At 40.7% G+C, this 20,068-nt stretch overlaps 1 protein-coding gene across 2 annotated transcripts in view; it reads right to left on the reverse strand.

Moving 5' to 3' along the window:
* The window catches only part of PIGG (phosphatidylinositol glycan anchor biosynthesis class G (EMM blood group)), a 97,854-nt gene that overhangs the window by 23,467 nt on the left and 54,319 nt on the right, over positions 1–20,068 (reverse strand). For both annotated transcript variants that reach the window (XM_085317394.1, XM_085317402.1), the window contains one exon: positions 11,798–11,961. In XM_085317394.1, coding sequence (XP_085173520.1) covers positions 11,798–11,961 — 164 coding nt within the window. The remainder of the gene's footprint in view (positions 1–11,797; positions 11,962–20,068) is intronic.

The raw sequence follows: 20,068 nt of genomic DNA on the forward strand, positions 1-20,068 counted from the left end.
AGTTTGACAGAGCAAGTGGGAAGGAGTGTTAAAGAGAGGGAAAGGGAGCTATGAGAGGGGCAAAAAGGGCACCACGAGAGAAGCAGAAAGGGCAAGTGAAGAAGTGCATACAGGAAAGAGATGAGAGACCCAAAGGGTCAGGAGAGATGGAAAGACCAAGCGAAAAAGCRTGAAAAGGAAGGAGTATACAAGAGGGGGAAAATTCAAGGGAGAAGCAGAGGAAAATGTCATGAGAAAGAAAGGCAATACATGTGAGAGGAACAGAAAGTACATGGGGGAGATGGAAGGAGTATGCAAGAAAGGGGAAAATGGAGAGAGAGAGCAGAAAAGAACACAGAAAAGAGACAAAAAGCCCATATGCAAGAGAGAAAACATAAGAGAGAAAGGAGAGTGTGACAAAGAGAAAAAAGAACAAAAGAGAGGGAAATAGAGAGTGAGAGAGAAACAGGGAGAAAAAAAGTCAACAGGAGAGTGATGGCAAGCATCAGAGGGAAAGGGAAAGCGCAAGAATACAAGTGGGAAGGAGCATGAGAGAGAGGGAAACAGGGCATACCAGAGAGAGGGACAGGAGAAGAGAGGAAGTGCATGCAAGAAAAAGAGGGGAAGTCAAAGGAAATCAGGAAAGTCCCAGAAAGACAGAGGGACAACAAAGGGAAAGCCCACATGCAATAGGGAGGGCAAGAGTACCTGCAAGAGAGAGGCAGGCAAGAGAGAAAGCAGGCATGAGAGAGAGAGGAGAAAAGGGTGAGAGTGCAAGAAAGACAAAGTGGGCAGGAGAGGGAAAACACATGTAAGCGAAGGAAAAGGCCTGAGTGAGAGAAAGCACATTGGAGGGAAGGAAAGAGCACAAGAAAGGGAAAGCACACAAGCAAGAGAAGRAAAAGCATCTGAAAAAGTACGCAAGAGAAAATGGGTGTAAGACATAAAGAGAGAAGGGAGAGGAAAAATACATGAATGATAGTGGGACAGCTCCAGAGATCCAAGAAAGAGAAAAGGAGCAAGAGAGAAGAAAGAGAACAAGAAGGAATGAGGCAGAAAGCACACGACAGAGATGGGACAACTCTCAGCCACACAAAAGTGGAAAATATGATGCAAAGAAAGAAAATGTGAGAAGGATAGGAGAAGTGCACACAAGAAGTGGAGACTAAGCGCATGACAGTACAAAAGCGTGCACGAGAAGAAAAAGTCCAAGATAGATAGATGGAGCATGCAAAAGGAGGACATTTCAAAGGAGATGCAGAGGCAGAAGCACAAAAAGGAAGGTATGAGCAAAGAAGAGGAAAACCACATGAGAGAGTGGGATGGAAAGTGCATGAGAGATGCAGAGGGTACACAAGATGGGAAGAGAGAGAGAGAGAGAAAAAGTGAGCACAAGTGATAGACATATGCCAGGGAAACATGAAAGAGGGAAAGTGTGTGTCAGAGAGAGAGAGAAAGAATAAAAGATAGAGGGAGAAAAACAGAGACACAAGTCAGCAGGAGAGTTTCCGAAAGCATCAGAGGGAAAGGGAAAGAGCAAGAGAGCAAGTGGGAAAGAATGTAAGAGAGAGGGAAAGGGGAAGAGAGTGCATGCAAGAAAGAGAGAGGAAGCTCCTTGAGATGAGGAAAGAAAGAAAGACCAGCAGAGGAGAAAAGAGAGATCATGAGAGGAAGAAAACAAGAGAGAAAAAACTCACTGCAACGAAGAGGGAAAGACTGCATGTGAGAGAGATGTGTGCAAGAGACAATGTAAACAAGTAAGAGGAAAAAATGAATGACAGAAAAAGAAGGAGAAAGAAGGAGCATGGGAAAAGCAAAGTGCACAGGAGAGGGAGAAAGAACATGCTAGACTGAGAAAATGCCTGGGAGAGGGAAACCGTGYAAGACAGAGGGAAAGTACCTGGGAGAGATGGAAAGAGCATGACAGAGAGAAAGAGCACAAGAAGGGAAAAGAAACTCTGCAGGAAAAAACACGTAAAAGAGGGTTAGAGAGGCAAAGTATAAGTGAAAAAGAAAACTGTGTGGGAGACAGAGGGAAAGCATGCAGGAGAGACAAAACTTGCTTGAGCAGGGGGGCTGTGCTAGATGATCTCCAAAGGTCCTTTCCAACCTCAACTTTTCTGTGATTCTGTGAAGACTGCATGAAAGAGATGGAAGAAGTACCCAKGGGAGAGGAGGAGTGAAAGGGAGAAAGGGCAGAGAAGACAGATGAAAAGCCCACATGCAAGAGAGAGAAAGGAAACATAAAAGAGAAAAAGCATTTGATACAGCAAGAGGGAAAGAACAAAAGGGAGAGAAAAGGACAGAGAGAAATAGAAGGAAGTCAAGTCAGTAAGAAAGGAGAAGGGGGAAAGCACGAGACAGCAAGTGGGAAGGAGCGTTAGAGGTAAATGGAACAGGAGAGAAAGAGCATGCAAAAAAAAGAGACAAGACGCTCAAGAGATCAGGAAAAATGGAAAGACCAAGAGAGAAAGCCTGAGATAGCAGGAAGGAGTATGCAAGAGCCAGACAGTTCAAGAGAGGGAGAGAGCAAGAGGGAAACAGCATGACACCAAACCAGAAAACACAAGAGATAGAAAGCCCAAGAAAGCAAGCCCAAGAAACAGGGAAAGAGTAAGAAGGGGAGGGACAACAAACAAGAAAAGGAAAGGTAGTATGCAACAGAGAGGGAAGGAGCGAGAGACAGGGGGGACATGTAAAAGAGAGAAAGCTCAAGCAGCTAAGAGGAAAAGTGCACAACAGAGGGTAGCGCATGCGTATGAGAGGAAAAGGCTGTGAGAGTAAGAGAGAAGAGCAAATGAGAAGGCGAAATTGCATGAGAGGGAGAGAAAGAGAGAGAGAGAGATCATGCCAGAGAGATAAAGCCTGCAAAGCAACACAGAGGTAAAGTATGCAGGCACAAGAGACTGTGCTGGCAAAAGAGAGAGAAAGAGAGAGTGAAAGAGGGAGAAGCATGCAGAGAGAAAGCATGAGCAATCAGAGCAAAAGCACATGGGAGAGAAAGAAAGTATATGTTAGACAATGCCTGAGAGAGGTAAAGAACACGAGAGATGAGAAGAGGCATGACAGAGACAAAAAGGGCATGAAAAAAGGGAAGTGTTTGTGAAGGTATGCAAGAGAACAGGTGTGCAAGAGAGAGAGTGCATAAATGGGAGAGGGAAAGCCTGAGATGTTCAAGAAAATGTGCAGAGAAGAGCTAGAGGAAAGCCACATGAGAAAAGAAAGGTGCAATAGAGACAAGAATGCAAGAGAGTGAATGACAGTGGAATAGCATGAGAAAGGGAAAAGAAAGCACAAGCAAGAGGGAAAGAATGCAAAAGAGGGGAAGTGCACAAGAGAGGAAAGGTGCATGAGAAAATGAAAGGCAAAGCACGTGACAAAAGAAACTGCAAAAAAGAGGGAGAGCACACAAGAGAGAGGGAAAGCTTGGAGAGGAAAACGAGAGAGAGAAAGGAGTGAAAAAGAGGGAAAGCATGAAGGAAAGCCAGAAAGCACTTCAGAGGGAAAGYACAAGGGAAAGAAAGTGAGAGAAAGAGAAAGCACATGAGACAGAAAACATACGCAAAATGAAAAGTATATGCAAAAGACAGGGAAAGTGCACAAGACATGGAGGATATGCATATAAGAAGGAGAAGAAGCACAAGAGAGGGAAAACATACAAGGGAGGGAAGCGTAAGCAAAGTCGGAAAATACCAGCAAGAGAAAGGTAAAGTGCAAATGAGAGAGAAAGTGCACAAGTAAGTAAGAGACAGAAAGCATGTGCAGAAAAGGGGAAATGCATGCAAGGAACAGAGAAAGAGGGAAAGCTCATGCAGGACAGAGAAAGAAAGTGCAGGAAAAGAAACATGAGCAGAAAAGTGCAAGACAGCATGCACAAAAGATTAAAAAAGACAAAGAGAAGGAAAGACTGCACAAGAGAGAGAAAGTGAGGGAGAGAGGGGAAGCATGGAAAGGAGGAACATGTAAAACTGGAAAGCTCACAGCAAGGTAAAGCATGCAAGAATGAAAACTTGCAAGAGAGGGAAAGCTAGTAACAGACCGATGGAAAGCACACATCAGAAAGGGAAAGTTCAAGAGAGCAATCAGAGAAAGAGGGGGAGAGAGCAAGAGAGAGAAGGAAAGCGCATGTGAGGAACACAAGAATGGAGCAATTGTGTGGGAAGAAAAGCATGAAAGGACAGGAGATGGAAGTGTACAAGAGAGAGTAAGAGACAGTGAGAGAGGGAGAGGGTGAAGTGTCCAAGAGAGAAAGTGCACATGATAGTGAAGCATGTTGCAGGGAGAAAGGAAGCGCACAAAAGAGGGAAACTGCTTGCAAGAGGAAAAACACACAAGACAGAGGAAGTGTGAGGAACAGACAAACAAACATTGTGTAAAAGAGAGAGAAAATGCAAATGAGTAACAGAAGGAAAGGGAAAATGTGAGCACAAGAAAGGGAAAGCATGAGAGAAATATAATCCAGGAGAGGCAAAACTCACATGCAAGACAGAAAGCACAGGCAACAAATAGGGGAAGAGAATCAGTGCATGACAGAGGGTAGGGACATGAGAGAGTACACTTGAGAGAGCAAAAGCGTGCATGCAAGAGGGAAAACTTCTAAAAGATAGATAAAAAGCAYGCACAAGAGAAAAAGAGGGAGCTGCATGAGAGAGAATGAAAGGGAAACAATGAGCATGCAAGAGGAAGAGGAAAAACAAGACCAAGGAGAGAGCATGCATGCATGAGAGAGAGAAAGCAGAACTGAGAAAGCTGCAGAGGGAAGCATGCAAGATAGGGGGCACAGGAAAGTAAGGGAGGGCAGGAAAGTGTGAGCAGAGGGCGGAGAAAAACCGAGAGACAAAGTGCATGAGAGAGAGGGAAAATGCAAACAAGAAAAAGTGAGAGGGAAAATACATGGAAGAAAAAAGGAAAGCATGCAAGAAGAAGAGGCAAAGTGTGCAGAAGAGGGAGAGAAAGCATATACATGTAAGAGAAAGAAGGGAAAGGGCACAAGACACAGAAAGAAACCATGAATTAGGGAGGAACACCATAAACAAGACAGTGGGAAAGGACGCAAGAAAGCACAGGTTAGAGGGACAGCGAAAGCCACTCACTTATGAGAGAGGAAAAGCACACAAAAGGAAGAGACAGAGAAAGAAAGAGAGAGAGAGAGAGAGAGAGAGAGAAACACAGAGAGAGAAGTTCATATGAAAGAAGGGGAAATCCCACATGAGGAACTGAAGGATAGGGAAAGCACAAGAGAAAGCTAGGGAAAATGTGAGAGAAAGAACAGTCTGCAAGACAGGAAATGCAAGTATCAGGAAGGGATGATGATGTGCAAGACAGAGTGAAAGCATGAATGAGAGACACAGAGAAGGAAAGCATGCAAGAGAGACAAAGCACGAGAGAGAGGAAAAATGTGTGCAAGAGAAACAGGATGCAAGCGAGTGTGACAGTGCAAACAACAGCAAGAGAGGAAACAGGCGACTGAGAGAGAAAGCAAGAGATGGAAAGGGCACTCAAGAGATAGAAAGCCCTATTACAGTGATAAAGCATGCAAGAGATAATGGAAGWAAGCACAACATAGTGAAATAGAGTGGGAAAGCATAAGAAAGAGAAGGCGGGACAGCACATGAGAGAAAGCACACAGAAGATGAAAACCATGAGAAAAAAAAGAAAGCACAGGGTGGGGGGGAGGGAGACAGAGGAAAAGCATGTGTGACAGGGAAAGGGTGAGAGAGAGGATGTGTGGGAGACTTCTTTACGGCACAAGTAACCGCTGTTTAGCAAGAGCACTTACTGCTATCTATATAAGGCTAACTTCTTAGGTAAAGCAGTAATAAATGGCTATTTGAAATTCTAATCTTAACCAAATTCCAGTATTATCAACACAACTGGGAATTATCAAGGCTCATCACTGTAGCCTCAAGGGCTTCAAAGACATTTTAGCAAACTAACCCTCATCCAAAGTCAAAGATAGGTATATGCTCTGGGATTCATCAGAAGAGACCACCATCCACCAACCTATTACCAGCCCTATTAATCTTGCATGAACATTTCTGAATTCTTCARTCCTGAAACAATCATGCAGATTAGTGGAGACTACTCTTTTGAAAATGTTAGTGACCCATCTTCTTTTGCTGAAAGCAAAATTAAGGAGAGTATTTTATTTAAATCTATGAGAGAGAATTATCACTGGCAGATCAATGGCAACCTCTGGCATAAGGGCACAGCTGGATCTTGAAATGAGTATTGCTTATGGTACCACTTCACTTTATAGCAGTACCAGGGTTGAGTGTGCCTCCTCCAAGGATTGTGTAGACTAACCAAATAAATCTTCTTAGAGGTCAGTATAGACAATCCTAATCACTTTCATCAGAATTTACAAAAGTTCCTTTATTGCACCCAATGCCTATGATTTTTGAAAATAGCATCTTACAAAACACAATGACCACTTGCTACTCTGCAATTCAGAAGCAAGTTAGCTTTCATCTGTGAAGTTCAAACAGCCAAGTTCCAGTAACAATAGGAAGGGCTACTGGAAGTTAAAGAACAAAAATACAGAGCAAAATCTAGCCACCCTTCATTTCATTATTTTTTAAATATGTTCAAAAGTCTTTCAGAGCCTCTTCCTGTTCCTCTAGAGTCCTGCTGACAGATTTTGTCTAAAACAATAGTATTATCTGAATAAACACTGGTTTACTTATCATGAGACCCCCAAATTGCTGCCTGAAGAACTGATGGCCTTTAAGCTAGTTTAGCCTAATGTCATAGCTATTTGTTCTGCTAATAGATCCAATAAGCTTATCCAAATATTATGTTTAAAAAACTACTTCCTGTAAGCAGCATCTGGCAAATCATGGATTTGCCACACAGGATGCCAGAAAATACTGTCTGAGGATGCACAGGTTCTAGACAAGAATAGAGGTTAAATAGTGAAGCTTTTTTACAGCAATATAATGTTGTATGCCTGCGCAAAGAGTAAGCAGCAGCTTGTAGCTCTGCAGATTAACTGAAAGTTGCTAGGCTGTGTGGCCAACTGAGCCACATGCTATTGAGCATACTTCTAAAGGTTAGATGGACACCAGAAAAGCAAGAGGAAAAAGGCAGCAAAATGTAAAAAGCTAGGAATAGGGCACTGGCAGAAACCAAAAATGTTTACTTTACTTTGAATTTAATATTGTCCACAAAGCAAAAGAACTCTTATTAACTAAAAAGCAGGTCTTCATACTTACTTAAAGTGGTCCCTTTCTAAGCTAGCAGTTCTGTCAACAAGAGCAACCTTGTAGTAATGTCACTACACAGCATCTTCAAGACCATTTTAAAGTTGTGTGGACAACTCTGTAAACCATTTGGGCAGTGGCAAACACACTGGAGCCTGAGTTCTTGATTAGGAGTGTCACTAGACACTCCTAATGCTGGTACGCCAACTATACCAAAAATTAAGTCACAAGTGTTTTAAGTTTCAGATCTCTTCAGATGCTTGCCTCTATCTTTGTAAAGCAAAAATAATCCAACCTATCCCAAATGTACATATTTATAAATTCTGTGCTCACAGCTTCCCCCAACATTTACACAGAAAGTGCTTCAACTCTTAGAACACAGTTCCGTAGCTGGTCCGTAGGGGAAGAGGACAGCATTTATGTTGTGGATAGCTTTGAAGCAACTTGTGATTTGTTTAGGGCAACTCTAGGCCTTCAACAAAGGGAAATGCAAAGTCCTGCATCTGGGAAGGGAAAACCCCAGGCACCAGGACAGGCTGTGGACTGACCTGTTGGAAAGAAGCTTGGCAGAAAAAGCCTTGGGAGTGCTGGTGGACAACATGTTGAACACAGCCCAGCAATCAACGTGCCTTTGCATCAAAAAAGGCTAAAASTACTTGGGCTGTATTAAGAAGAGTGTTGCCAGAAAGCGCATTCTTCCCCTCTATTAAGTGCTAGTGAAGCCACATCTGTGGTCTCTTGTCCAGTTCCTGCCTGCCCAAGATAGCAAAGACAAGGACACATTGCAGAGAGTCTAGTAAGGCATCACAAGGATGATTAAGGGACTGGAGCATCTCTCAAGTAAGAAGCTCAGAGAGCTGGAACTGTTTAGCCTAGAGAGGAGAAGGCTCTTCAGGGATCTTACCAAAGCATATAAATACTTGATGGAAGGGAAGTAAAGAAGGATGAGCCAGCCTCTTTTCCACGATATCCAGTGAAAGGACAAGAGGCAACAAACACAAACTGAAATATAAGARATTCCACTTAAGCAGAAGAAAACACCTTTTTACTGTGATGGTGGTCATACACTGAAACAGTCTGCACACAGATGAAGATTCTCCATCCTTGGAGATGTTCAAAACCCAACTGGACAGGAGCCTGAGCAACCTGCTCTGCTCGACCCTCCTTTGGGCAGGGAGGTTGGACTATATGATATTCAGAGGCACCTGCCACACTCAGCTAGTCTGATTCTATGAAAGTAGAGTGCAGAGAGAGAGAAGGGTAGGTCTGTGTACTTGCCCTTAGGAAGTACTTGTCTCTGTGGAGCTGTTTCTAAGAACCACAGCAAGAAGCTCCAGTGAAGAAAGCCAAGCGATGCAGCTACAAGCTACATAGGGCTGTGCTCAGTGCCTGGAAACAACAAATATAGCTAATAGCACATTCCCCTGTCCAATTCAACTTCCTCAGACTCAAGATGATCTAAAACATGCTACAGATGCCAGAATTTAGGCTAAGAATGGCACATTTGTGCAGTTCTAGTTATATCCTTTCGGCTGTGACTGTATTACGATGCCTCAGGAATCTTGATGATTTCCTACAGCAATCTCACAGCCCTGCTCTGCATGTAAAACAAATGCATGGATTCTCTTAGACCTTCCTATCTGGAGTAAAGAGGGAAAGAACCTTCGTCTTATATTCAGGTCCACATTAAAAAAAGAAAAAGACAAGCAAAGGTTTGAACTTCACTGGCTAAAGTATACTGCTTATAAAAAAAATAAGAAGCTTGTATAAAGACTTTAAAGCATTTAGCTGTTTTTTAAAAAGCGTTAAGTTCCCATACACTTAAGAAATCGCTTGAACAGCTGACCTATGCCTTCTGCAGTTTCAGCTTTGGGTCCAAAGAATAAAAGCAAAGAAAGGACACAACCATTCAGCCAGCGATAACAAAACACAAAAATAGGAGGAAAGGTGTACAGACCAAAGCTCTGAACACTAAAAAGTACCAATTTAAACAAGTCCCAGAGATTAGAAAGATTCTAGTCCAAAGTTATTCAGAACAGTTTTCAGAGGAAACAACCTTACCAGGCTGACCCAAATAAACCTTAAAATATCTATGGACACAAGCTGCTCAATGGGATCTACTTGCGCAAGTGATGTGGGTATTTCAGGTCACAGCTATCCACTTGAGAGCAGTTTAAACCAGCACTGCACCTGGCAAAACTACTAGCTGAGCTTTTAGTCTGCAATAATTCAACCAAGAAAACATCACAGGAATAACCAACATTACCGTAGAGACACATTATTTGAAAAAATACTAGACAAGTACAGATCCTTAAAGATGTTATTACAAAAAGATTTTAATTACTTAGAACAGCTTGCAGAAAGTTTTTGATTACTCTGTTAGAACAGCTTTTAAAGAACATGCTACATGGTGTCATTTTCTCTTTAATTGTATGTTAGATCTGATCACAATCTGCAGTCTGGGGTTTAAGTAAAATTAAAACTTCAGCTCTTTGAAACATTAGATAGGTTTTATTGTTTCCCTTCCCCACACAGTGGTACTGAGGCTGTCTACACCACTGTGCTTGCAGTCTTCTGTTTCGCCAAAGCGAAAAGCTCCAGTTCCAAAGGATCTACAGTGTAAAAATGAATGACAGAGAGYGGGACTGTTAAAAAAACATAGGAACACGGATGTGACCCACAGAACTGTCAATCACTCTTAAACAAGCTTTGGCAGAGCTGAAGAGAGGAAAAAAGGAATTCACTGTGAAAAACAGAGGATTAATAAAAAGCAAAGAATAACCAGGGTACTGGATCACATTTTACAGAAGACAAGAAGCAGGAGCTCTTCTATGTAAATTGAAACTTTTTAAGAGAGAGTTGAAAGAAATGAGGAAGCTTGAAAACTTTGGAAATTTGACTAGGGCATTAGTGGAGCAAATCAGTAACTAAAGCTAAACCAAGAGGCTTCAGAATTATAGAGAAAAAATGAGTTTAGTGTCAAGACATGAGGTGGCAGGGAAAAATCTAGAAAGAGGCTTCTGTGGTTATACAAATTCAAACAAAAATWGTTTGTATTCCATGTGAACTCCACTTAAAGCAAAAAAAAAAATCAGAATGAACAGACGAAAGCCAGGATTTCAGAGGTATTATACATATAGACCAATATTTAGACAGTGTCAATCTAGATAAGATGAAAAATGACTTCAAAATAAATGGATTAAGACCCAGAGGTGATGTTCCATTATGAGTCCTAGCCTATACTGAGTGCTTTACTGACATAATACAATGGCAGAAGACTACATAATTCTGTTGAAATCAAGTGGAGAGCTAGTCTCTAAAGAGCAATTTGGCAGACATAAAGAAATCAGCAAATAAGGAAATCATCTCTACAGCTTGTTAACAAGGAGCACTGGGCACAATGACTTTGCAGGAATGTATCTTGCTAGAACAGGTCTTTCTGACATGAAAACCTCCATTACTCTATGCAGCTACGTTTATTGGGCATCTCACTTCTATGTGCCTTTGATGAGCACATATATGCCAACACAAATTCATCACATAATTATAGCCCAAGACAAACAAGGAAAAAGAGGAGAAGCCAAATAAGAAAAAGCACAAGAGGGATGGGACTAAATGGGACTCTTTAGATAAACAGAGGTCAAATATGTTTACAGGGCAGGCTAATGCAAAAGGTAAAGAGCTATGATAAACTAAATATTGCCTAAGATTCCACCTGCCAAGCCTGCTGAAATGTTTTGCTTCTCATTAAAAAAATGGTTAAGGTAAGATCCACAGATAGTAGAGAAAAGATTTGTAGTTGACTAATGAAAGCTCTGAGATAGTAAAAATTTAGTCACTGACAAATGTTATTTCACTGAAAATATATCAAGGTTTTGTGTCTATGGATTGATATGGTAGAATACTGAATTTACAGCTCCTTTTAACACACTAATTCTCTCAGCAAGAGTGCCATTGATGATGAATTAAACTTGTAACATAAGAGAGTCTTGCTGAATTTTACACACACACTCTAGGTTACATAAACGTTTTCTTACTATGTCTCCCTAAAATTGCAAATGCAGTACTTCATTTTACATTCTTTAACACATCCTTGACCCTGACATCCAAAGGCCCAGATGTACATACATTTCAGCTACAAATGCCTGGAATAACGAATAACATCTACTGTAAGACAAACATGTTCTTTTTAATAGAATGCTGTGTGCCTCTATGCCAAGTAATGACAACACACGGGACAGAGCATCAGTTAAGTTTGATTTCTATTGCATTACCAAAAAATCAGCATCCTCAGGTCTCCTGTTTAATAGACACTGAGAAGAATGTTTTCAGGCATCATCCTAGTATTTTTCCTCATTACAATACAACATAATAATATTCTAAATGATTTAGTACAGAAAACTCAGAAGCCATTAAGATACAAAAGCAGTAAAACATAGCATATCTCCCAGCACAAAACTTTTGCAGATAAAAGAAACAGAAACAGTAAGGTAATATAAACTCATACTAAAAGAGAGTTTGCATTTTCTCAACGGAAAACTAACTTTCAAGGAAAAAAAAAGGAGCTTTTATCAGTAATACATAGGGGAGCATTAATTTAGTTCAAAACTGATTACCTGCTAACTTCAGAACTTAAGTAGCACAGCAGATGAATGGCCCAGAGCAAAGGTCCTGCATATGTTGCAAACGCTGTCAAGAAGATTGCTGGTATCTCCACATAGCTATCTAGTCCCACAAAACCTGCTGAAACATCCACAGTAGCAATGCCATTTGAATTTCCCTGAAAAGAATAATAATAAAAAAAGAAACATTCAAGAAACATTCATTACAACAAGATTAATTATTATGCTAGTAAAAGGCTTAACCTTTGAGTCACTTTATAGTACAGCCCTACTCTTTGCCTCTGGATTTCAATAAAGCATCTCATCAAACAAGAGCTTCTATTTCCGATTTACGGACTAATGAAGGCATATACACCATGATGTCATTTGTCCTATTTTGTCTTCAAATACATATGCTTGTTGTTCAATAAATTACAGCACAAAAAGACTTTAAAAGAAACAGCAACATTTGCTAATTTCTGTTGAAAAAAAATGCATTCTTCACTACATATAATTCAAAACAAGTCAATTGGCCTGGGGCCTAAAGTGACACAAGGCACCAGGGAAATAAATACTTCTTGTCTTTAGAGACAGCAGGGCTCTAATTCAGAACTTGAGAGGAACATATCCCCTCTCCATCACCCAAGTCACAAGTTAATGCATGTTACTCAATCACCACTTGCAAAATTAGTGAAAGGTGTCTACTTCCCAAGTCTTTACACCACAATAAACTGCATTAAAATCACACAGAATAACAGAAGGGTTAAAGTTAGACAGGTCCTCTGGAGATCATGAAGTTCAACTGCCCTGCTCAAGCAAGCTCAGCTACAGCAGGTTGTCCAGGAGCCTGTCAAGATGACTTTTGAATATCTCCAAGGATGAAGATTCTACAACCTCTCTGGGCAACCTCTTCCAGTGCTCCATCACCTTCAGAGTAAAAAGGTTTTTCCTTAGATTTAGATGGACTTTCCTGGGTTTCATTTTGTGTCCATTATGTGTTGTTGTGTCACTAGGTACCACTGAAAATACTCTGGCTCTGTCTTATTTACAACTTCCCGTCAGATGTTTATACACATTGATAAGATCCCCCCTGAGTCTTTTTTTCCAGGCTAAATAGTTCCAGCTGTCTCACCTCTGTCTCAAATGATCCARTCCCTTCATCTCTGTGGCCTCTCAGTTCTTGCTCTAGTATGTCTATGTCTCTCTTGTCCTGGGGAGTCTAGATCTGGACCCAGCACTGCAGGTGTGGCCTCATCAGTGGTGAGCAGAGAGAAGGGAATACCTCCCTCCACCTGCCTGCTGACAATGCTCTCCCTAATGCAGACCAGGATACCACTGACCTTCCCTRCTGCCAGGGCACATTGCTGGCTCATAAGTACATAAGCAATCATTCATCAGGGACAGCAAAAACTGCTTGTGAAGCATCTCTAAAATTGAACAACAAAAAAAAGCAATTCACGTTGACAGAATGCATTAGACTTCACTATTGCTAGTTAGAGACCCCATGAATCCTAGCATGACGATCCTGTCAGAATGTAATGTAAGCCTGTAACTGTAAGAGGGCAGTAGGGGATGTATTTTACCAACACACCACATAGTAGAAAAATTTGACTTACGACTATTACAGTTGTCCTTATTTTGGCTTTTGCCACTGCAGTAAATTATTGTTAGGCATCTAGTATAGCAATGACAGGAAAAAAGAGAAACTAAAGTAGATAAACAGAAAGTACATCTATGTTCTGGAACCTAATGTGAGACTGAAAATATAAAACTGCAAGGCAGCCTCTTCAGCTAGTCTAAGGGGAACAGACTGAGAACATGACCAGAGCTGACAGGTCAGGTACAGCACTTTGAGGGCAGGGTAGGGTGCTGTTTCTCAAAACACATAAAGATGACAAGGAGAGAGCAAAGCTGTTTTTGTCCACATTACACAGTAGCAGATCTTTTTCCCACCATAGCTACTCATTTACTCTCTCCTCCTTCTCCCTTATATAGCCTGTGCAGAACCTGGCATGATTCCCTGGTGTCTTGCCTTTCCGATCTCATGCACAGTTGAAAAGCGTTCCCTGACTCTCTTCACACAATTTTGCTCACCCATATATATATGTGATTCCTCCCCAGGGCAAATCCCCATCCCAGTGAAAGTGAGAAGAAGCAAGAGGACACTCAGCACCTGGGATGCCCTGTCACCAGTCCCATTGCACAATAGGACAGAAAAGGTGCTCTTCCCCTAAAGGTAGTGAGCACAGAGTAAGGAACCAGGAGGAAAGAACAGTGCTTTCAATATGCGTCTCCCCCACTCCCTGTGGGCTTTTTTTTCACGTAGGGCTCACTCCAGCTATATTTGATTTTAGTTAAATTGACGCTGTAAGAAAAGGAGGGCAGTGGAAGAAACACAGCCAGAAAACCCACAATTACCAGCTCCTACTACAACGAGTTTCAAGTGTCCAGCCACCTTACTGTCTCCACAAATCTACTAAGCCACACAGATGGCTCCTCAGCTACTACCTGAAGAGCCTGCTGTAGTGGTAAGATGTATTCATTCTTCATGTTAAATAATTTTCTCGAACACTAATGTAAGTTGGATTTCTGTAGCTTACAACTTCTTATTCTCTACACAATAAGTACATAATTTTGACAATTCCGATCATCTGCTTTTATTTTAAAGTATCATTCAAATATTTCAAACAGTCTAATAGCTTATCTTGGTAATGACTGAAAGTGATGGGACACACTTCAGCATTGCATAAAGACATTCATCATGATCTAGACCAACAAAGCACAAAAGAAAAAAACACTAGCTAGCAAAACTACCAAACATATTTGTTACAATAACAGAAAATAATTCTTCCACAGAAAGTAATGAAAACAATCCAAAATCCTCTTGATTTCCTTGAAAACATATTCCTCATATATATGAGATGTTAACTGCGGTATCTGGATTATATTTAGGGACTTGGGAAGTACAAAGATGCAACCAAGACTGATAGGTTTCTGGCTTGTTTAAATACTGTTAACAAAGCAAACTATTACTGCTCTTCCAGTGTGCCATTCCCCTAAGTTTATGCATGTCCATTAACTGGAATCCTATCAACAAACATAGAACAGGGAAATAGTTTTAATTACTTTAACCAAATAATATAAGGTGAAAAAACAAGGACAGTCAGGCACTGGAACAGGTTGCCCAGAGAGTTTGTGGAATGTCTACCCTTGCAGGCTTCAAGACGAAATTGAATAAAGCYCTAAGCAACCTGGTCTGACCTCGTAGCTGATCCTGCATTGAGTGGTCCCCTTGCACTTAAATTATTCTATGATCCTTTAAAATTATAGCAAAACACAGCTATAAATCACTTTACAATGTCATCCAGTCCATCTCTCTATCTAGGGACAGAGGATTATTTATAGCAACTAGATAGGGTAGACGGGGGTAGACATTCTGTTCTCCTTCAGTGATGAAAAAATAACAGAAAGTATAAGCAACTATTAAAGATTGTAAAATTATATTTTCTTTCCTCTTTACTGCAGGTATACTAGTCTAAGGATGGGAAAACAAAGACACAAGATTAGTGAAGAAATACATGGGATTTTGTTCATTTATGTGCTTTCATTCAAGGTAACTAAAATATCTTCAAGAAATATTTATCAACAACATATGGTTTTAGGAGCTGGTACAGTTAAGGAATGGAATCGAGATATTTACTTCTATTGTCACTGCATATTCAAAGGTAAGTAACAATGGTAAGAATATAGAACACCTCCAGGGAATGACTAATGAGCTGTAGGACATGGGCAGCTCACGGCTTAGGAGAAAACAACTGATCATTCAAGGTTTTTGAAAAATTCATCAAGAGGTTCTTTAACTTGCAATAATATCCTGACAAATAAATAAGGCTCTGATTAAAAGTACTAATGTCATACCTGTTTGTAAATGGGGTATTTTTAACTTTGCATCTCTTCATCTATCTACACAGAGCAGTAAATAAAGCAAAGATCCTAGCAAACTAACAAAATGAGACTAAAAAACAAGCTGCTTTCCCAAACTTCACATGAATAACACAGGAACATGGCATCATAGGATGATTTTGGTTGGAAGGAACCTTAAAAGGGCCTCTAGTTCAACCTCTTGCTCAAAGCCAGGCCAGCTACAACAGCTGGGAGTACGCTGTTCAGGATTTTATCCTGTCATGTTTTGAAAATCTCCAAGGATGGAGACCATTCATCATCTCTGGTCAACCTGTTCCATTGCCTTTCTGGCCATAAATATCTCGGTAGCTATTAACAATTCTCCAAATTTATAACAGGCTTGCTAGGAAATAAAACAGACCTCCTTGAAGGTTTCTCTGAAGCAGAGCTAAGAGATCTCACTCTGGTTTTCTCCCTGCTGCAGATGAGTTGGAGAAAACTGTACTCTGCTATAAAGCAGGTACTTTACTTACTAGCCTAGAATAGAAGCATGATATGCTGGTAGGTGAYTGTCCAGAGAAAACATTTCTTCTGATGACTTTAATGTTGAACTGCTTGAATTCAAGACACAGAAAAGGGCYGGAAAAATGAGCTAAGGTGTAGCCCTCCTGCATGTTATACTTGTTTAAAAAACTTGCCTTCCAGGTTCAGATTATCAGGGCACAGCAACGGTGGGCTGCTCTGCAAAGACAGTGAGCTGGGAGCGGAGTGTGGCAGCAAGGCCAGCACAAACAGTGACCACCCAGGAAGGAGCCATGTGCGGAGTGCTGCAGCTGGGCCAGGCCAAGGACTGGAGGTGGTGGCTGGATCAGAGACAGCCCATGAGCACCTAGCCAGCCTGCAGCACTGAGGCAGGTCTGAGGTCCAGCCAGGCAGCCTGGCTCACAAGGCCACGCTGGGGTCCGGATCGCAGAAGTCTGGGACCAGGCACAGACGTGGCTGCTGAACAGCTGTGACACTGCACTCATAGGGCCAATGGTACAGCCACAGCCTGACTGCAGCTCCTGAGGACATAGAGGTCAGCCCTTGCCTCCAGCTCCTTCACAGCAGCTCTTACCAGCGCAGGAGTTGGCCTTGGACTCAGCCAGCTAGATGCCTTTACTCGGCCATCCCTGCTTCTAGAAGTGGTATGCACATCAGGCCCTGACAAAGATAAAACTGTAGGATGTAAGAACAAATGTTATCTCCAGGCACTTGTTTTCAACCTATACTTGATTTTTTTCTCAAGATTAAAATAGTAGCTTCCACATCTAGGACCTGCGTCTTTTTCCTCACTTTTTTGATTATCAATCTGTATCAATCAATTAATTTTTGTATCAATTGATTTGATGAAAAATAATATCTGTTCCTATGAACGACATTTCTTCCTTATATTTAGGATTGTCACAATCGTAACTACATGAAGTCCTTAAGGACTTTACAAATTTTTCAAAAGAACTCTGCCTCATTCATTAAATATGCTATCCTGAATAAAGCTATTTTTACTCACTATCAAATTCAAAAGGCCATCACTTACATTCCATACTCAGTGAGACAGAGTTCCTGCTCTTGTCATTAAGCATTGTCTTGCCGACCAAGATTTAATAAAGATTCAGCAACACGGTCAAGAACTCTCATTTACTTCATAATCACAGCAGGACATGTACAAAAATAGTTCTCCAAATCGATGTTCTATTTCCAGATGGAGGGGTTTTATATTTAGTTTATATTTTTCTTCTCCTGCCTCATATAGCTAGCACAGTATAAATTTAGTATCCAGTTTGATCATCTACTCTGACAGGGAATTTTGTTTTTTAGTTTCTTTATTTCAGCCAGAAACTTAGAAGTATATTTGTATGCTAAATTAGATCTTTATGTCTGTCTAGAAATTAAAAACCTAGAACCACTCCAAACCTAGACACTTCAGTAATGGTAGTTCGTACAACCAAAAGAACTTGAGGAAAAAAGTCAGGGAAAACATTTAAATACATGCTAGCAGTGGACATCAAGCATCCAGGAATGGAACATGGACATTTATAAATAGCACGTGCTTCAGAGAAGACAAACTAATGACTAGTTGGTACCAAAACAAGCTCATCAGAGGTTGCTACTGAAGTTGAGAACTTGATGGACTGCTCCAATAGTAAGAGCCTAGTTGTGCTTCCTTAAGGTGCTTCTTTATTTGGTTTTGGAGAATAAATGACACATTATTTTCCATTTTAAATACAACCCTTTCCTAGATCAGTCAAAATCTGAGAGCTCGCTGTTGATGGTCACAGCCAAAATAGGTAGATGTTAAATCTGGAACACTTGCAATTTACTCAACAAGATCAACACATCTTCCTTGGAAGCTGTAGCAGGAAAGAGGGGATCTAGAAGCTAAACCCCAAGCAAAGCCTCTCCTTTTCCCTGAAGGACAAAAGAGGATGTACTTTTAAAGATTAAAATCTACTTTTATACTATAAGCCACATCACGAAAAGTGGGGGCATTTCTAGAGTCCCATCTGCATCATTCAAGCAAGAAAGAGCTCAGACGTTTACAAAGCCACTCAAAATCATCTCTCAAGGCCTCTCTTCTATGGCACTCTTGAGATATACCTAAACACCAAAAGCTCAAGCATCCACACCTCTGACAGGAGGGATGAATGAACAGGGGAACCTGTACTGCCACAGGACATGCCATGTGCTTATAGCACACACACAAGGTGGGGGAGTGCACATAGCTTTACGCATCAAGAGAGGTGAGCAGAGGACTTAGATCKTTCCAAGATGAGGTATAGCAGAATATAAAGAAATTGGTGAGTCTGCTGTATTGCTGGTATAGATCCTGAAAGGGATAGTTCAGTGATCACTAATTAAGGGCCATTTATAAGTGATTGTCAGTTAACTACATGTGATTAGTAAATCAATAAAACACTTCAATCCTGATTTTAAACTATACAGACTGGACAGACAGCCCTCTGGACTCTGACCCCAAAGGAAGGGGAAGTTTAAATATATGTAAGAAAAATATTAATGAAGAAGCAGACTTTGCAGGTTGCCTGATCTTTAATTTTCCCCAGTAATGCAGATATCGAGCAAATCTACACTTGAGCATGAAATAAAACGTAACTGTTGAAGAAAGTTCTTCCATTCCTGGATCTACAGTCCCTGAAGGAAAGCCTAAGAACAAATTGGGATGTACTTTCTAATTAAAGAGAGAACTATAACTAGGTTTTAGGGGACATTTGTAGCCTCTGAATTGTATAAGCTATCAGCATGCCCATTCTGCTTTTCTCAGGTAGTATTCTCCACATCAGATAATTGCTTTAATTTTTGAAGGTGCAAAAAAACCCTCTTAGTCTCGTATGATTCAAATTATTCCCTTCCACTGCTCCAAAACACCGTCATCATCTGAAAATAAATGAACTGAGCTAACACCTGAGAAGTGGTATTTTGGTCAAACTTTTCATCTCCATCCTAGAAATGGGATCTAATCTAAACATAATTACAGTAGTTTTAAAAGGCTGAAAATTTGCCCCCTAAAGAATGATAGGAAGAAGAGAATGTATCTTTTAAAGGTCTTTTTTCCATTAAAAGATTTGCTTTCTCTATTTCTGAAGCATTTCCTCTATTAAAAAGGCTATAATTAAATCTGTTCTTTCTAAAAACACGCCTTTTCTATTGCAATTTATTCATCATTTCATTCTCTCTTGGCAATGCTTAGTAGGTAGTTATACACCTCGGTTTTATGAGTAGACACCAAAAAACTGTAAGAGGCTGTTTGCAAGATCTTCTGAAACTGATATACTTTAAGAGCCATGTGCTAAAGAGAATAAAATTTTGACAAACTAAGCAATTGCTAAATTTTGAAGAATCTCTTCAAAGCTGGATTTTGCAGACCTCTAATGTGACACAAAAAGGTGGCTCTTTACTCAGTTCTGTTCTGTTTCACATCTCAGACCTGAACAATAAACCACTCTAGGTAAGAAAAGAAAAGAAGAGGGGGGAGCTTTGGTCTGCTTTTCCAAGAATCTTTGATAAGCAACTATCTCCCTTCATTCTCTAAATCTTAGAGTAACAGGGGAAATACAAAGAACAGTCAGGCAGTCAGGCTCTCAACAAAGCAATGGAGAATTTCTCCTTTCTAAACTTTCAAAGCTATGATTCAACAGCCCATCTATGCACACAGAAGCTCGCCTTGTCAGAATTCATTTTTTAAATACCTCGAGTTTGCTGAAATCTGGTTAGAAGTGCCAAAACTGCCAGCCAAAAGCTCTACAAATACACAATATCCAACAGTACCACATGCACCTGAACAAGATGAAAGTCATTTCCTCAATTCTTCAAAAAAACAGGAAGCTA

Source organism: Rhea americana, unplaced genomic scaffold (genome assembly GCF_003343005.1).
Source record: "Rhea americana isolate MKP2758 unplaced genomic scaffold, rheAme1 scaffold_115, whole genome shotgun sequence".
NCBI classification, from domain to species: Eukaryota; Metazoa; Chordata; class Aves; order Rheiformes; family Rheidae; genus Rhea; species Rhea americana.